Consider the following 19,405-nt stretch of genomic DNA (forward strand, 5'->3'; position numbering starts at 1 on the left):
ATGACTGGTGCTTCGAACAATAGGATGTTTCGCTTGGAACAGGGTAAAGCACTTTAAAATGCATGCAAGCATGTAAGCAAAATACATGTGCATTTATCCTATTGTTTAAAACACCAGCCAGAGCTAAGTGTAGTAAGAGAATCAACCATTGTCAGAAAGCCAAATGTGCTTAATTATTTCACTATACTGACACATGTCCAGCACATATAGCATAAAGGGATTTTCATTCATTTTCGGAGATCCTGTTATTTTTACATTAATGAAATATTGTATCAACAATTTACATTTGTAATATTACATGCACTTGGATGTTTTTGTAATCTGGCTAGTTGATGGAAAATTTAATTCTTATGACTATTTGTGGCTTACCTGTCTGAATGTGTGGCATGCTGCAACTTGTAAATAAGATGTTTAACCATCTGTCTCTCTCTCTCATATATATGATAACATATTTTTGCTTAGAGAGAGAGAGAGAGAGAGAGAGAGAGAGAGATGGAGATGGTGTGTGAGAGAGAATGATGCTAAACCCAAGCTTACGTTTTGCCTTCTGTGCATATAGTCAATCTTATTACTAACAAATGGCATTCAATCAAGTCTCAGTTCTATAGGCATACTAATTCTAAGACACCCATGTTGAAATTGATTGTGTTAGCACCTAGCAAAAGCAATAGAAATCACTCGAGATGGCCTAAAAAAAAACACTAGGCACTACAAAATCATACAAGACAATAAAATTAAAAAATAAAAAAATAGGAGAGTCCACATGAGGTAGGGTTACATTTTCATTGATAATAGGGACACTCTATCCACTGGAAATGTTGTCTTAAAAAACATACAAAAATGACTGGCAAAACTTGATGAACACCTGTTGTTCAATTTTTTTATCTTAAGAGATGACAACCAGATAAATAATTCAGGATAAATTCTATCATATTTTATTTATTGTTGCTTTGCACTGCCTAGTCTGCCATTATTGCTGGCCCCACTCTCCTGCAGATCCAGGGAAATCTCGCTTGACAAAACACAAAATCCTAAGACTATCTTGGGTTATTCTTTTTGCATAATGTGGCAATATCACAGCTAATGCCAAACATGATTCAATTATTAACTGAATACATTTTTTTGGCATCAACTTCCCTGACGAGGACTGAGTGAATATGGTTTTATTTTGGCTTGGTTGGGTCACTGATTTTGGTTTCTCATTTTAGAATTATTTCCTTAAGAATGATTCAGTTGTATTGCTTGTGGTTAAAATGTACATTTTATGGCCACAAAGATGGTTTTAAAGTAGAACCATAAATATACTTTTTGTGGATATTGTTCCCTTAAACGTGTTTTCCTGAATACTTTTACTGAACCAAATGGGATTGGGACTTGAAAAAATGCCAGTATGTAATGATCCCATTACTTGTTTATTCACTGCTTATTACTAATATGTACTTTGTTGGCTGTTAACATTTGCCAGTAGATTCTAACTCTGGAGCATTTTTCCATAGGAATTTGTAATCCTTTATAAACAAACTCACCATAGTTGTTTTAGTTGGTTAGACTTTTCAGAAAACATCCTCATAAAAGAGAACAACTAATTTCATAGGAAATGTTTGTAATTTCAGAATGCTCTTGGTTTGTTTCTTGCCTTTTTCTTTTTGGTGTTGTTGTTGTTGTGTGTGTGTGTGATAGAACCCCTATTTTGTTTGTTTTTCGGTGTGTAGTTATGCTAACTACCAACCTGCACCACATAACTACGCGTCTGCTAATGGTTACTACAGCCCTCCAGAGTTGCCGCTGCCGCCAGGGTACGTCATCCAGAACCCCATGAATGGAGAGGGGTCCTTCATGCAGTCCACCCTCATCCCACTGGTCAAGCCAGAAGACATTGACCTCAGTAAGTTCATCATCTATGGAGTTTATAGCTTACGGAAAATATTTTTTCTTGGCACTTCACCATAAAGGTCTATTTATATAGTGGTACACATTTTTTTATGCTATTACTGGACTTACAATGATGTAATGAAGACAATCTGTTAGTGAAAGAAGAGGCAATCTGATACTTTGAGACTTGTGGTTGGCAGATATAATGTTGGGCTTGTAAAAGAATTACAGAAAAGACTAATTTCTCAATGTGTGAATTTCATATTCAAATGAGTAAATTTTGTTGCTAACTAGTGATTTGCAGAGACCCAAGTTACCAATAAGCTGAATAGAAATGACATATTTTCGTTCTCAGACATGATTTTTAAGATTTTTTTAACAACCTAAAACCATGACTGCATTTTACATTTGCTGTACTTCAGGTCTTTTGGCTAAGGCAGTGAGTGATGCCCATGGCAGGACCTGTTTGTTCACCAATGAACAGTTGGAGCAAATGAGACAGCATGCCTTGCCCCCTGAGCAACTGGAGGCATACAAAAATATGGTATGCTTTTCTGAATGCTTGGGCACAGAATTAATTTTTTTTTTTTACTTGCCTATCTGATTCTGTTGGTCATCTCTCTCTCTCTCTCTCTCTCTCTCTTCTCTCTCTCTCTCTCTCTCTCTCTCTCTCTCACACACACAGTCCATTAGAATTATTATATTAGATATCTTGTGTTTCATTGTATTAAGATGCTCATAGAGCACAGTGTGAAGCTGAGGTATCAAGTATAAAATCAATAAAGATCTCCATCATGCCTAATCTTATAATTGAAAAACATTGCAGATATGTGTTTTGTGTGTAGCCATTGGAGCAAGAAGAGTTCTCTTACCTCATACATCTATGCTATCTGCTTTGTAGCTGAAAGAATCAATAAAAAGAAATGAGAGCAATATTCTGGATTTTAAGTCGACAGCAATAATTGTTGATATGATATCTTGTTTTTAATGAAATGAATGAAATAACATGTGGATGCAGGAAGCATACATAAGTCACCTCCTTTAATTTTGTATGATACATTTTCAACTACATTTAATATACTTCTTACTAGCTTATAATAGACGGAACTGTTAATTGAATTTTTTTGTTGACAGAGCCGTGAGCAGTTATGGATGGAGATAGCAGAAAAAGTTACTATGGCAGTACAGCAGATAATTGAATTTGCTAAGATGATACCTTGTTTTATGGGGCTGTCGCAGGATGATCAGATAATGCTGCTGAAAGCAGGTCAGTTACCTTTCTATATCGTCACTGACAAAGAGTTTTGCAGAACTCAGAATGTTAATAATTGATTTCTGGCATGCCTGAATTTGTAACATAGTTTTATTCAAGTCTTAAGATACCTGTAAAACATAACAGATATGTCTTAAGGCAGTCTATCAGTGTCAATTTTAGCACCAAATATTACAGGTAATTAAAAGTACACCAAAAAGTAATCAAAGAATCAAAAGAATTATTAAAAAATGTGAAAAAAATCATTGAGTTCGTAAAAAATAATCCCCCAAAAATATTATTCTGTGACCTTGAGAAAATTCAATACATATAACAGTTGTGTGTTATCAGATTTCTTTGAATAATCTAGTGTATGCTGGTATTGTGTTTCATTGAAGCTTAGTTTCCAATTGTATGCTTAAACATTTATTCCACACAGATTTGCAGTATTGCTTCTCTTTGGATCTGGGTGTTATGTTATTACTCTAAACACTCACAGAAAAGATGAACTCACCTGTTTTCTGTAATTTTTTGCAAGTATCGTAGTGCAGATATTTAGCACATCATTATAAAGAATGAAGCTATTACATTAAGATAGCTAACATGGATCGCCCCTTTTATAGACTAAACCATGGTTGGTTTTGTGTGCAGAAAACTGAATTGTACATTTGAAATTAGCTGTGGCATTATTTGAATTTCAAAAGAAAATTTTGGAAATTTTTAGATTTTTTAAAAGTCTTATTGATATTTGATATTGTAATCCTGTATTGGATATATTTCTGTTAACAGATATATACATTAATTGGTGGTGAAGTAACAATGTTACAAATGTTCTAACTTATTCTTTTATTTCAAAACATTAAAACAGAGATTTTTTATATACATTTATCATTAAACACTTGAAACTCTGATTATCATTTGTTCACTTATTTAGATAAAAATTGATTTATAACATTTGTTTTTATTGATTCTTCCAGGAAGTTTTGAGCTGGCCTTGTTGAGGTTATGTAGGGCCTTTGATCCCAGTACAAACTCTGTCCTCTTCGGATCCTGTTTTGTGCCTCTAGAAGCTTTTGCAACACTAAGTAAATCCCTCTTATTTTTATGTAGATGTAAAATGTGTTTTAGCATTCTTAAAAAATGAAGAAATTGATTTGCTTTTTTGGAATGGTTTAACAAGAAGTCAAAAGAGCACAGTTCAAAAGTTTATATGTTGATGTCATGAATTATCACAGACAAGATGATTTAGATAAAATAATTTGATATTTCTGAACACCAAGGTTTGTCAAAGTCATGCTAATGCTATGTTGACAATGATTTTAAGTACATATTTGTGAATATATTCGTAAGGAGTCTTGATAATGTATCAGATACAATGTTTCTTTTGTCATTTGCTTGAGAAATCAACTGTTACTTTACCATCCAACATCTGCTTTCAGTCAGACTTCATCTGAATCAACTACAATTTGATAAATAAGACACAAAAATCTTGAAGTTATAAAATCGCCTTATGCTGAGCTATTTCTCACTGACTGTTTTCTATATGTTCTATCAGATGAAGAAGAGAATGCCCTGAAGGACCAAATATTCAACTTTGCCAATGATATGATAGCATTGAATGTGACAGACAATGAACTGGCTCTGATCTGTGCTGCTGTCCTGGTCAGTGCAGGTAGGGATCTGGAGGACAGTAAGTAGTAGACATAGAATACATCTCAACATCACACATCTCTCGGGCTCTCTTCACACTTTTTGCAAATATCAGTTAGCCATGAGTACCTTATGAATAATTGTGTTTGAAATGCAGCTGTAAACTCCAAATTGGAAAGGTTTTAGATTGCTTTGACTTGTTCATATGCTAGATGAGCTTGTTCACACTTTTTGGTCATTCAAAAGTCAATCTGTAGTTGAAAAGAATTTGTTCCCTAACTGAAAATGGTATCCGAATTGAAGAATTTTTTTTACTAAAATCTAACTTCAAAAAATTCTATTTGTTTTTGGTTTTCAAAGAAAAAAACTTCATTCTTCAGTTTTCATGGCTTTAATTTCATGAAGCTCTATGGATTCAAAAATCTGTTTATAAAATACAACATTTTATCGATCTTTTATCACAGATCGTCCAGGCGTGAAGGAAGCTGATCAGGTGCACAAGTTACAGGAAAGGATTCTAGCTGCCCTTAAACAGGAAATCACCCAGAACCATCCCGAGGATGAACAATTTAAGGCCTCATTACTTGAGAAAGTGCCTACACTCCGAGCCTTAAGTGCGCAGCATATCGACATTCTCAACAGATTCAAGCAATCAGCGCCAGGGATGGAATTCCCAGCCTTACACAAGGAATTGTTCTCCATTGAGGCACTGGAACTCCAGCAACAACAACAAGACCAGCAACAGCAGCAACTTATCACAGCAGCCTCAGAAGCAGCAGTACCAGTCCCCATTTCTGACCCTGTGCCCATTGCAATGGTAGCAGAGGAGCAGCCATTACCAGTGACCTTGAAGACTGAGCTGCCTGCTGTGTCCCTTCCGATGATACCAGTGCAACAACAACAGCAACAACCACAACAACAACAACAACCACAACAGCAACAACAGCAACCTTTAAGTGAAAACATTGGGAGCCAGTCTGATCAGAGGCTTGAGATTAAGCAAGAGGTCCATACTGACACATCTTCAGCACCAGCCGAGGAACATGCTCAGCAGGCTGCAACATAGTTGACTGACAGTGGGGGGCTGGGGGAATAGGAAAGACAAGACCAACTGCAGCATTTAACCTACTGCCAGAGATACAACATTAGAGTCATTATATGTACATAGTTCCTTCATCAGTACATCTTGCATAACATTGGTATATGGTGAGAACAGAGTCAGGAAGTTGCTGAACTGTTGATGTCTGTAAACCATTTGTGTATCACCACAGAAGTCATCTTTGTACCTGAATATAATATAGTTTTCTGGGTTTGGAGATTTGGAGAAGTTTGTGCCATACCAGCAGAAACTGGGATTTATTTTTCTGGCAAAACCAGTTTACAGTGTCATCAATGTGTCTTTTTACCCTGTCTTATCCGCATTTTACAGCCAGGTCTATGTTAAATTGAGTTCTCCAGCATTCCATCCACTATTTCTGTTCCCTCTCCATTGTTGCCAGTTGCTGAGATCAAATAATAAATTGGCTGTTGCGACAGGGGTCTTATAAAGCACCATCTTTGGTATTGGTGCTTGAAATTGTTTAAATTTTAAGACTGTGTATGGTTGTTCAAATTCTATGATGTATTTTCAAGAAAAATGATAGTATGCCTTGTCAAGGCAAAATGTTGCTTGGCATGTATGTTATGTTACCCATTTGATTTTAGCTTGGGATCTGTAAAGTGTTCATATCTACAGTGCAAGATATCACCTTTTTGTTTTAAGTATGAAATAGTTGTATAAAAATACCTGTGAAACATTATTCATTTAATTAACTGCTGATATATTTGATATTGATATTTCTCGTGTACTAGCACCACATCAGGGTGCATTTTGAAAAAAGGAAGTATAATTTCTTTTTAAGATCTATTATGTAAAGAAAGAGTGCTAAGGGAATTTCAGTCTTGTAAGTATGGGATTTTTAAAATTTTCATTACCTTCTGTCTACACCAGTATGCAAGAAAAAATGGCAGCATTAGCCATTCTTAAATGCAAAATTTACTGTGGCCCCTTTTTTGTTGGGGCTGGTATGCAAGCCCAGGATGTCCTTTCCTGGCTACTAGATGGCAGCACAGTGCATCCATGAAACAAGACAGTACATTAGTGGTCAGTTGGTCCTATATGCATGTTTGTTGTAGACATTAAGGAAAAATATTTTTCTTATTTTCTTCAGTGCTTGATTTGCAATTCATTTGTATTTTGAAAGATCTCGGACTTCAGATGGAATTTTATTGAAACATCGATAAAGATTTGGATGCGTTTTTTCTGCATGTGAAATGGTGTTTAAAGCAATCAGTTCTACTCTTGAAGTGGTTGGTTCTCCCCTTTCCTGCAGAGGAGCTTCTTTAAAGAAAATGATAATTTGTAATCTAGAATTATGATAGTTATAGAGAGAACTAAAAGTAAATTGATTTTATTTTATTTAGCTGTAAATATGCACTGTGCTTTGTAGGGCAATTATTCAACAGCTTCTACATAAACATTCCTTGCCAAAATACATTTAGCAATCTTTTGCATGTAATTTGTATAGCTTTAGTTTTGCCTTGATGTTCATTTTGAGTACAAAAAGTGATGCTTGTTTGTAACCTTAGGTCCTTGTATCCATTGGCATTGTCCATTGACAAGCATTAATAATATTATTGCAAATAATGTAATGTGTACAGAAGTATTGGAAATATAAAAGAAAAGGAAAGTAATGATTTTGAAACTGAACCTGTATCACTTCAGAAGAAATGGATGGTTATCTGATGATGGGTAACAAGCAAGATTCATGGCAACAACTCCTGTATGCAGAGGTCACGCTTGTGTCCATAGGTTTTGTAAATACTGCTTTTACAATCATTCGCATGGATAGGAGAGTGTTTGAAGGAAAAAAGGGGACTATAATGCGCTCCATGCAATACTATGTAATATCATTAACAAGTGCTTCCCAAATAGAGCTGAATTATATCAATTTTATTTCAAGGAGATAAAAAAGGAAACTAATAGGCTATTATAAAAGACTTCATTGTAACAGTTTGTGAGACTAACTTAAGAATATTGCAAACAATTTATGTTATTTGTGGCAATCATTTTGCATTCATCTTTACAATTAATCAAAGCGGTAATGCTATAGAAAAATTCATATGCCATAGAATAATTTCACATTCACTTATATAATTTTGAACCATTCAAAAGATTCAAGTTCATTGGGGATCAAAGCAATTCAGAGGTTGGTTAATCTGGAGCATTTAAAGACAATGGGGGGGAATTTGATGGAATTCTTTTGCACCCTGGTTTATGTTTTAACTCGTCTCTTCTATTTAGAGGATGTCAAGAAAAAGGGGGCAGCCATTTTTAAGTATCCAGTATTGTGCAATGACCTAACATTTCTTCTAAATTACTTCCCCCCCCCCCCCCAAATTGATGGACATATCATTGCCAGAAAGAAGCAATATTCAAATATAATCATATGTATGCTGTACTGTATTTGTAGCCTTCAGTTCTATAAATTTTAATGTATATTCATGTGAATAGAAATCAATTATTAGGCAGTTTTATCATTACATATAAATTTCTGTAGAGGAGGAAAATATTTTCATATGATCAAGAAAGCAATGTAGCATATGGGCACAGAACTATTGACAAATTGTGTAAAATTCTATTTTTTTCCTCAATTTGCATTTATCCCGAGGGATGCACACCAATAAACGGTATCAGCAATCACTTGTGTTTGTGTATTGTGATATTTAATTCTATTTTTTTTTTTTTTTTTCAAAAAGAGGGGGGGGGGGTGCTACACCTCACTCTGGTATCTGTGTACATTTTACGCTAGAAAGACCCATAATCAGAACTTTTAAGATGTTGAATGATGGTACTTTTGATCTATTAATCTGCCAAAACTATCTCTGGGCACAGAGATGATTAATGTAGTGATGCGACTCTTCTGTACGCAAAGTACTCTCCATCCCCAATGACAACCCAAAATGGCAGCCCTCTGCTGATAATGTCGATTTGTGAAAGGGTGAAATATGGAGTGCTTGAGCTAAGTGACGAAAACCCTTTGCTGCAAATGTTTTCTAAAATTTGGTATCTAGTTAAATGAAAGTTTCAAGTATAGTTTACCAAAATATATAAAATACTTTTAAAACATCAGACATGCACTAAGACAAATGCATTTATTGATTTGTATTTAAAAGTCTAATAATGGGTGTAAACATTAAAATTTTGCACGATTTGTGACCACTTGCATTTCATATTCAAATTTGACTCTTAAGAACACATTGAGATTACAACAGGCCTTCCCAACTACCAGACTCGGCACCTACGGGTCCAGAATAAACCGGTATATCTGACCACACTACCCGTTTTCAAGGTGTGTGTCAGATCGCATAAAAGAGTATCATACCCTATCACAAATTCTGTAAGTCTACCTGTCATTCGGGTATCGCGCCTCGTTTTCGTCAAGTAGGAGTCGTATAAATACAACAGACGACTCCCTCAATCAGGGGGTGGAAACGCGCTACTTATATGATTAAGACGAGCCTAGTCGTCAGTACCGGTTATTGTTTTGTGACCTTGAGGAGCAATTAGGTTTGGTCGTTGTGGCACGCATGAACAGTAGTTGAACTACCACACCTGGGTCTTTTGTTTTTGACAGCTGTTCACTCGTCATCGAGGCGCTTGTTCAAGACTACAGTCTGATATCTACTAGTAGGCCTACTACCAGTGGCTTCATTAGTAACGTTCCCACAATACTTGAGTTTTCTGTCCGTGCGTACAAACTCTGAAAAAGGACAGCCTCGCTGACGAGAACAATGGACGTTTCTCACCCCTCTCTAGGATTACCCCTGCCCTCAATATCGTCCATCCCGGTTGTCATGAAAATATTTAGCCCCCGACAGAATATGCTTCCGCTATCAAAATTAGGTCTACTTTTCTAAATTAATATATAAGTTTGCAAGTTCTTATTTACAAACATCATTGGCTATGTCCGAACCTAAATTTTATGTTAAAAATTGCGGTACTGTCAGATTTTAGCATAAACAGAGAAAATTGCAGCAGCGCATGAATCTAGATGAGATGCACTACTTTCCAACCCCGCTTAGGATCATTGCTATCACATCGCGCACCAGGCAAAATCGGTGTGGTGGCTGATATTCTGTAATGCGATCTGACACACACCTTGAAAACGGGTAGTGTGGTCTGATAAACCGGTTTATACTGGACCCGTAGGTGCCGAGTCTGGTAGTTGGGAAGGCCTGTTACAAGAAATACTAAGACTTCAATATCACAAAGTCACCACCACAAATGTACCATGTAGGACAATCATACACATTTCTCTATATTTGCTTAAACATAAAAAGCCCTTTACAAGTAATATTGGAAGCCATAATTTAACACTCACAATGAAAATTAAGTAAACAGTTATATAAAAAGTCCAAAAATATTGTATCAAAGCAATAATAGATAAAAAGAGGTACTTATCATTCTGCCAGGATTTCACTTCTGTTATTACCGCAAGCATTATGTATAAAATTAGCAGCATAAAACATTTTCTACCCACTTAGTATACTTAATGCATAAAATATATTCACTTTATTACCACTAACATTACATATTTTTCAATCCAACCTCACCCATTATCAAAAATTTGTATCTTTTAAGCTCAGCGCCATAGCAAAATCTGAAGTTGGAATATAATTGTTATTTATAATGGTTAAAGATGGCTTGGAATGGTAGCCCCAGCAATTGAAGTCCAGGGCCCCTTCGGATTAGTACAAGTTAAGGTTAGCTGGAAATGTCAGTGTTAGTATAATGGACAAAAATCACCTGTACAACATAACTGGAAATGAACTACCATTTCATATTAACCTACCTACAGAGAGGTAGCTGCACATAAAACAGTGTAGAAACTGTATTTTTTTTTTTTAATTAAAATTAGCACCAAGCCCCAACACCATTAGGCGAAAGTTAAAAAGTTGAGCATGTTTCACTGTCTAATTAAAACATTACAAGCCAGCACTTAATAAATGAAGCAAGTCTAAACTTTCTTCCTGTGTCTGATCCCATATATGATCTTGCGCCATATTTATACCCCCTTTTTTTTGTACACTTCATATCTAAAATAAATAACACCAAACCAAAAGAAGGAAAAAAACAGGCAAAAGATTAAATTGTAGAGCAATTGCTTTCCACTTAAATATTACAAATGCACAATTAAAACAGAGTGACTTATTAACTTTTCCTATAAACCCCTTGACCTTAGAAAAGACATTCATAATGATTCTACATCTCCTTAAGATATTGGTGTAAAAATATATCAAAATTACACAAAATAACACATATATAATGTGTTATAAATAACACAAATTTCATTTTCATGACACAATTTACTCCAGGGCCCTAAAAGTGGCCTTTTAGATTCGCTGTTAGAGGCAAGTTTGTCAGCAAAAATTCTTGGCAATTATTGCTTATACTGATTCTTCCCTTTACTGGTTTGGCAGAACATGTCCCTGGTGAAGACAGTCCCCACAAAAACTTTTTTAGAAGTCAGATACCCCCCCCCCCCCCCCCCCCCCCCGTTATGATTTATCAATTCAACAGTTAGTATAACTATCTATCCCAAATACCCATTGCGTTAAATATATCTAACTATGGCATATTAAAATTTTAGCAGCTGATGTAAAAGGCTTTCTGTGAATACTGGCAGATCTAAAATCCCCTCCCAACCCATCTCAGCACTACACATCCCACCATTACCACTTTTTCTTAAATTTGCATTTCTGAATTTTTGAGAGGTTCCAGAGCATCATATTCCGAGCCTGACAAAACTTTCTTCTTGTGTCTGTTCCCCACGTGATCCAGAGTGTCATACTTGTCTTCAACCGATTCTACACTGGAATATGCACCTCCACCGTCATTTGCCGACAGATGTCCATACAAATTCCCTGACATCTGTCTCTTAAAGGAAAGACCTGTGTGGTCCAGCTTACTGTATTCACTTCCAACATCCACATCAGGGACTGTGGACTTCTCAAGATCGTCCTTACCACCATATGCATTTAATGCAACTGTCGGCTGCATCTTGTCTTTTGCTGTAGGGTTTATTGCAGAAAGTCTTATCACATCATATTCCTCATGGCTATCACAGGCTGTAACTGCAGGTGGCAAAGTGTTATCTTTTTTACCCTTCATTTCCTCACCCATAATTTCAGAATATTCATGGGGACCTGCTTGTGTTGGACTATCTGGCATATGCCCACTGTCTTCTTTTTCAGTATTACGAATGCCTGATATCACAGATTCAGGAGCCATAAAATATGACATATTTGGAAAAATTTTCTCCTCACTTTGCTCAGTTTCTTTTCCCTGAAGACAAGGTTCTGTAGTTACAACTCTAAATTTAGGTGGGGATTTCAGACTCACAGGGGCAGCACAGGGTGGTCGTCTCCTGGCTCTAATATTGGGAGATTCCTGGGAACTGGGACTGCTTGTAAGTTTTGGATTAACATTGCTAACATATTCATACTCTGCATTTCCTACTGCCTTTCTAGGCCTGGCATCTGTTATTACATCTGGTTCTGCATATCTTTGTTCATCTGAAGAACGAAATAGGTTGAATGTTTAATCATGAATACAAAAAATCAGTATTTCTACTTCTTGAAAAATTTCTTTGTCTGGAGTTATAAAATGCCATTCCAGTTTTATAACACTTGGTAATTATATTTACATTTTTTTTTACATTATTTTACATACAAGAAGAATCTTTCTGTTATAACACCATAATCATCTCGGAGATAATATATTTTGATCGATTTTCTTTTACTTTTTTCTTAGAGAAATAAACTAGCCATCCACTTCAGGACATACAAACCTTCAGGTTCTTGAACTTGTCCTGGAAACGGTGTCAGCTCGTGGCCACTGTCTGCTGACCTGCGTTATATACAGAAATTTTACAACATGTCAAGGACCAAAATGTACCACAGTCACAATCAAAGTGTGCACAGTCAACATGTTAGACACTTAGTTAACTACAAATACAAATTCATCAGCAATTAAGGCCTATACAGCTTTTCAAGATCAGAATGGCTTCTACATTCAACTATCTACATAAATATGTAAAATATTTGTTGAATTCAAATAAAATGCGACTGTATGCATAAATAATGCAAACATTCCTTTCATTTTTGATTAAAATGTGACTGTCTGCATAAATATATGAAACTATCCTTTTATAATTTTTTTAATTCAAATAACAATGTGTCTGCAAGAATAAGTATAACATTTTTTTAAAATCTATGTACAATATCACAACACAAAACATCACAACCAAGTTACCTTGTATCATGAGGTGACTTTTTCTTTCTTTTCCTCTTTTGAATAAAGCACACCACAAAAATGACAACAAGAATCAGAATTACCAAGAAAACCACACCCACTATTACTCCTATCAAAGTGCTCTCTGTCACAGCTTCCTGCACTTCTTCCATGGCTGAGGAAGCTGATTCTGAAAAAAAATATCAAGATATACAATATAAAATATTCACCAAGACACACCAGACAGCAATTTTACTTTAATGATATTTATTTATTTTTCTTCCAAAAATACCTTTCATCCACCTATAGTTAATGCAGATTCTTCAAGGAAAAATAAACACATATTCTAAAATGTTCCCCAAGACAACTACTGCCACTATGCCACAAACTTCAGAAGCATGAATATGTTTTCCATTTAATATCATATCATAATAATAATCCATAATAAACTAGGTTTGACAAAATGTAATATGCATTGAAGCATTGTAGTCATATGCTTCTCAATCTAAAAAGGATGATCGAAAGACTGTTTGGAAAAAAATCTTTAAGTCAGAGATTAGCAGTGAAGCTTTTTGCATATTTCAATATATTGCTATTTCACATGGACAAACTGACTAAATTCCTGGAATTGCAGCTCAACTGTGACACACACACACATGTGCACATGCACACACACATGTGTGCACACACGTGCGTATACACACACACACACACACACACACACACACACACCATGTGCAGTTCCCATACCTTGAGCACAGAAAGGTCCGCCCCAGCCATCTTTGCACAGACAGGTGCCATTGACCACATCACACTTCTGTGTTGTAGATGTCGTGCACTGACATTTGCTGGCACAATTCTGACCATAGGTGCCTGCAGGGCAGTCTGGAAAAATGAATAAATCAACAGTGCACAAATGATAAGTTTATGAAAATTACTATACATCTAGCTATGATATACATAAGTTTTTCAAAATCTCTATCTGCATTTATTATGTCTGTCAACAGAAGATGATGTTGCATGATCCTCAAGAGAACTTTGAGGACATTCAGAGCAAGTTGATCTGCAGACTTACACCCCGTTTCCATAGATTAGATCGACCTACTTTAGATCGACCTAACTCCCTGGGGGTTCACGCTAAATAGCTGTCAGCCGGGCGGACATGAAAGTTAATTACCTCCATACACTTTGTAGTTGGCGGGTCGGACATTCAAGTCGGATTATCTGAAAGTAATCTAGTTAGACTCCCCGTGGGGATAGATCGATCTAAAACCTATGGGAATAGAACCTAACAGATCAGCGGATCAAATATGGCCGACCAACATTAAAGCAGAGTCAACTAATCCACTGATAGTCTACCCGCTTCTACATGCACAGTCCCTGTAGGAGTCTAGCAATTAAACCTCGGAGCCATGCTTTAATCCATTAAATGGTGCGTGCAGAGGCGGGGAGTCCACCAGTTGACTCTGCTTTTATGTCGGGTGGGCCATATTTAGTCTGCGGATCAGTAAGTCCATGGATCATCTTTTCTGAATGCGCTCTTTGCCTTGTCACTGAGAGTTCATCTCAGAGTTCAACTGAGCCATGCTGGGCAAATTAACTAAAACAAAACTGAGAAATAACATGGAAAACATATGTCAGACTTTGAAATGCGTGGTACAGAGGAAATGGATATATTTTTGCCTTGTTAACTATAACAGGAGACTAGGCAATGCATGCTAGCCTTAATACAAATTAAATGAGCTGTTCTTCAGAGGATTCAGAGGATTTCACAAGATAGGGTGCAATCTATCAATTTGTCTCCATGCAATACAATTTTTTTCTGAAGGTGTGTTTAGGTGCACTGTGGTGTGTGTGTGTGTGTGTGTGTATGTGTGTGTGTGTGTGTGTAGGTGGGGGGTGGGGGGGTGGGGGATTACAGGGTAGCACATACTCAAGGGGCCCTTTGTTATCTATACCTAAGATGTATAACCACACTGTTGCCATGGCCAGTTTCATGGCAAATCACAAAACCACAAGTTTGTGTTAACTTAAAGACCACAAATATTGGTTTACCTCAATCCTTAAACATAAGCTTTTTCTTCCTTTTTTATAAAGTACACACTATATATATATATATACACACACACACTTCAGGGAACTAATGCTGATTTATCTGGTAAAATATTTTGGTCAACTTTTGGGTGTTATGCGATAAGTTCTTTACATTTGTAGCACTCTAATTAAGTCTGTGTTGTGAAGTCTACACCTACCTGAGGCACACATGTGTCCACGTTTTCCAGGGTCACAAAAACATGCACCAGTCACATGATCACATTCCCTGCCACCACAACGACAAGTCTGGCTACAATTTGTGCCAAACATACCAGAGTCACATACTAAAACAAAGGAGGGCAAGGGTCTTTCATTAGCAGGACAGAGGATGCAACAAAGCAAGTAAATCTATGTTCCCTACATCAGATGACATGCTCACTAACATGCCCCTCATGCTACAAAGCTTTGCACTTTAAAAAGAAATCACAGACATATTATCAAGGTTACTGATATGCACCCACAGTTTTAAAGTATGTCAAAGTATGTGACAACTCTCCTCTAACTAAAATATCTTTCTTTACTCTTGAACTTGTCTCCCTTGAATGTAGTATCAATACAGTCTTCCACATGCTAATGTAATCTAAAGTAAAACAAAGATAACTTTCTTAAATCTCATATGTGCATTGTCACTGACTGTTTTTTTTTCACAAAAAAAAGAAAGAAAAAAATACATAAATTATTAACTAGTTAATAAGGTCAAAAATAAAACAGTTTAAATAAAATGTTACTAAGAACTGCACCTTTATCGCACACAGTTCCTATCCAGCCAGGCTGACACTTGCAGCTGCCGTCTGCTGGATCACACGTGGCATTGTTCTGACACAAGCAACTCTCTTTACAATGCTCACCATAGAAACCATCAGGGCATGCTGAAATGATAGAGGCACTCTAAGATCACATGTTCCTTAACATTCTTCTAGTTTATATCCACGCAAAGTAAGCAAGTGGATAAATAACTTAAAAACAACATGATACAGGGTCACATTTCAACAAGGTTTTTTTAGTGCAAAAATATCAAGCCCTTAAGAAACAAAACGATACCCAATTAACTTAACGATGTAAAGGAAATTTGTAAAGAAATAAAAGATCATTCCAAACATTCATAAATATAGGTATGATTAATAGTATTTAGCATTCTAGGCATTTTTTAAATACATTTACAGACTATACTATACATAACAACCAAGAAATAATAAAAAAATTATATACAATTTTTTCAAATTATATAAAAGCTGTCATTAAGGTCAATTCACTGGCAACAAAAGATACATATACTACAGTTATTTCATCAAAATGATCAATGTGTGCTCACTCTGTGTACAGTTCCTTCCTATCCATCCAGGTTTACAGGTGCAGTCTCCCTCAGTTTGGTTACACAACTGGTTGGCATGGCACTTACATTTACCCATACATCCATCACCATATCTTCCTTCAGGGCAGCCTGTGTAAAAAAAAAAAAAAAAAAAAAAAAAATATATATATATATATATATATATATATATATATATATATATATATATATCAACAAACCAAGAATGGTACAGTGCTGAAATGTAAATACATGGAATACATCAACTTGGGAGAACTACAACTGAGGCTAATTTTCTGGCACCTCTACCTCTAGTGACTTATATGTTTCTAATTATACTGGAATAAATTTATTTAAAAATAATACTTTTAAATAAATAATCACTGACCTTGACATTCACCATTCTTTTCCTTAGTCCCTGGACAACATATCATCTTAGTTTGGTAAGCAGTTTGATATGTAGTATAAGTTTCAGTGCTATATTCAATTCTAAAAGAGAAAAAAAGATATTTGTATTACCTTCATACATTTATTCTCAAATGATTTTGTATTAAATATATATTTATTATACATAAATTTAGATATTAATTGTTTACAAAGAAGTTTATACCAGTTACTTTAATTTATAAAATATTGGGCCAGTTTCACAAAGGAGCATAAATCCAGAATTAGTAATTAATTAATTAATTAATGACTTAAATTGTGGTCTAGTTCAGGATAAATCTTTAAAATAAAGTAAATACAGGGCTAAAAAAAGTCATTTCTTTCTTTTCATAAAACAGGCACAAAATTTCATTCATGAACTGGCTGACCTAGGGTAAAAAAAATGTAGAGTCTATATATTAGTTAAAACTAACTTTCTTAAGGAGATAACAGGTGCTCATTTTGGCCAAAAAATTGGTTAAATATAATTTATTATATTTCTGTTAGTTGTTAACAATGTATTTATTGTGAAATATGAATCTCATACTTGTTATGCACTTAAGTTCCTTAAGTTATTTTGAGAAACTGTCCCTGTGGTACTCTCATACTTGTAATTTAAAACTTAAATGAATTTTCAATTTTCCTTTACTTTTGTTGGAATGACAACTTCAAAACTGATCAATTCTGATTTATGTTCTCTTATGTGTCTTGAATGTAATTTATTATAGCTGCATTGGTCAAATGTGTCCAGGATGTGTACTTATATATGATCAGTTTAGAGGTCAAGTTAAGGATGTCAATTTTGTACAGTCACACGGGGTTACACAAGAAGCCATATCTTTGACTGAGAAGTACATCCGTCTCGAATGCATGTAGCCCCCTTAAACCATATCATTCACCTTCTTCAATCAGTTCAAGTTTTCAATCGGTGTCTAGAAGCCATTTAGTGCTCTGCATGGAAGTCTTCTCTTTTATAAGACTTAAAGTATAATTGAATTTAAGTGACCACTCTGGTAACCAAACTGACTAGGAAGCCAATACTATGTAATTATATGTGTGAAGATATACCAGGGTATAAAGATGTAAATAAATGCGGGGGTCAGTAATTAGTAGTTAGAGAGGATACTATATGCTGATCTCTAGAAAGCAAAACATGATGTGATATCAGTATACTCATGAGGCCTCACCTGTATTTTGTGCTACACCTGCTAGGAAACCATAACCTTGTCCAACCAGAGCAAGAGGGCTTGTAGTTGATCACTTTTGCAGTCATTTTTGTCAACAACTTGCTTTCCATTACACTATAAAATAATGTCAAATGTCCATGTTTTGACCATGTGGTTTACAGAGATATACCATTTCATCTCATACAACAGCAACATTAAATAAAAAGAGGCATACACAAAGAATTAAAGAGTCACAAATGGACTATAATGCCTGGTGTTTATTTTTCACAGTTTATCCTCATCTTGATATATCACTTGAAATTTTGCTTTTATTATTATCATCAATATTGTTTATATCCATATGTATAATGTTGTTCAAAGTGTCCATTGGTCATGACCGTCACACTGTCACACATTATTTTTGTCACATATGTTTTCAATTAAAAAATTAAGAAATGACCTATACGTACTCAGTAGTGAACAGAGAACAGATTTCTGTTGAACCTACCTTACTGTTTGTGTACATTGCTTAGGTACAGCTTTATTGTGATGCACCATGTCCATAAGAAATATAACAAGGAATACACTGATGTAGCTCTTCATCTCACAGGAAAAAGGAAATCCTGATAGTAATAATAAAAAGCTCCAACTTAAATTTGTTTTTCAAAATTATCCAATTTACAATCACCAAACACAAAAATTCTTAAAAGTATTGCCTTGTATATGAATTCACTCATATCATTTCAAGGTTAACTTTTCATAAAATCGTGAATGATTGTTGTATGCCTTATTTGTTACTTTATCAGAATTCAACAGAGTTACACCTTATTGGCAGTCATCAATTTCCAGGAAGGGTCATTTCAGTACAAGTTAAAACTGCCCCTTGTACTTACTGTATGTTAATCAGTTCTAGTAGGGAAAATCTACTTTCTTTTACATTTAAAAAAAAATTAATTTAGGGTTTATAAGGTATAGATAAGTACGTTTCTGTCAACAAAATGTGTGCGCACGAAACCAGTGGCAGTGAATCACTCACAGATACGCTCCAATTAAGTCAACACAAACTTTTTATAGTTCCTTCACTTTCACCAACATATCTTACCTTGCGCGCTACGAAGGTGTTTCTGGAGCCGAATAAAATAATCAACAAGTTACGATCGCTGGATGGCTTAATATTAATACATCCTGGTAATGAAAGGGTGCAAAAGGGGGCTACATGCCCACACCTCCATATTTAAAAACCTTATGGCCTACTTGTTGCCACTTTAATTGCCTATGACCTATTTAAATTGACCTAAATAAAG

At 35.4% G+C, this 19,405-nt stretch overlaps 2 protein-coding genes across 7 annotated transcripts in view; one reads left to right on the forward strand and one right to left on the reverse strand.

Moving 5' to 3' along the window:
- LOC106156699 (putative nuclear hormone receptor HR3) overlaps positions 1 to 8,516 on the forward strand; it is a 22,069-nt gene extending 13,553 nt beyond the window's left edge. For 2 of the 4 annotated variants that reach the window (XM_087006867.1, XM_087006864.1), the window contains exons 6-11: positions 1,713 to 1,885; positions 2,295 to 2,416; positions 3,007 to 3,139; positions 4,102 to 4,209; positions 4,680 to 4,814; positions 5,239 to 8,516. In XM_087006867.1, the coding sequence (XP_086862993.1) occupies positions 1,713 to 1,885; positions 2,295 to 2,416; positions 3,007 to 3,139; positions 4,102 to 4,209; positions 4,680 to 4,814; positions 5,239 to 5,840 (1,273 nt within the window). In that variant the 3' untranslated portion in view covers positions 5,841 to 8,516. The remainder of the gene's footprint in view (positions 1 to 1,712; positions 1,886 to 2,294; positions 2,417 to 3,006; positions 3,140 to 4,101; positions 4,210 to 4,679; positions 4,815 to 5,238) is intronic. The other 2 variants (XM_087006865.1, XM_087006866.1) reach the window with 2 other exon arrangements.
- LOC106171414 (uncharacterized) lies at positions 8,205 to 19,371 on the reverse strand. 3 transcript variants are annotated; one of them, XM_087006860.1, is made up of 11 exons: positions 19,204 to 19,370; positions 18,610 to 18,724; positions 18,123 to 18,236; positions 16,901 to 17,001; positions 16,516 to 16,644; positions 15,944 to 16,072; positions 15,362 to 15,487; positions 13,860 to 13,994; positions 13,131 to 13,299; positions 12,667 to 12,725; positions 8,205 to 12,391 (listed from the first exon to the last, which is right to left on the reverse strand). In XM_087006860.1, exons 2-11 carry the CDS (start codon positions 18,702 to 18,704, stop codon positions 11,562 to 11,564), a joined length of 1,887 nt encoding a protein of 628 aa, XP_086862986.1. In that variant the 5' UTR covers positions 18,705 to 18,724; positions 19,204 to 19,370; the 3' UTR covers positions 8,205 to 11,561. The 3 variants fall into 3 exon arrangements, with proteins under 3 accessions (XP_086862986.1, XP_086862987.1, XP_086862988.1); XM_087006861.1 differs by lacking the exon at positions 15,362 to 15,487 and having other exon boundaries at positions 19,204 to 19,371; XM_087006862.1 differs by lacking the exons at positions 18,123 to 18,236; positions 18,610 to 18,724 and having other exon boundaries at positions 19,204 to 19,350.
- Between the last annotated feature and the right edge of the window lie 34 nt (positions 19,372 to 19,405).

Source organism: Lingula anatina, chromosome 2 (genome assembly GCF_051362555.1).
Source record: "Lingula anatina isolate TDL-2025a chromosome 2, LinAna3.0, whole genome shotgun sequence".
In the NCBI taxonomy this organism is placed as follows: domain Eukaryota; kingdom Metazoa; phylum Brachiopoda; class Lingulata; order Lingulida; family Lingulidae; genus Lingula; species Lingula anatina.

What these genes read in the sequence shown, in the direction of transcription:
- LOC106171414 (XM_087006860.1), bottom strand. Translation starts at nt 18,704, where the DNA reads ATGAAGAGCTACATCAGTGTATTCCTTGTTATATTTCTTATGGACATG. An exon ending in AGGTGTAGCACAAAATACAG is followed by an intron (nt 17,002 to 18,122) that starts GTGAGGCCTCAT and finishes TTTCTCTTTTAG; the next exon opens with AATTGAATATAGCACTGAAA. An exon ending in ACAAGTTCAAGAACCTGAAG is followed by an intron (nt 12,392 to 12,666) that starts GTTTGTATGTCC and finishes TTCGTTCTTCAG; the next exon opens with ATGAACAAAGATATGCAGAA.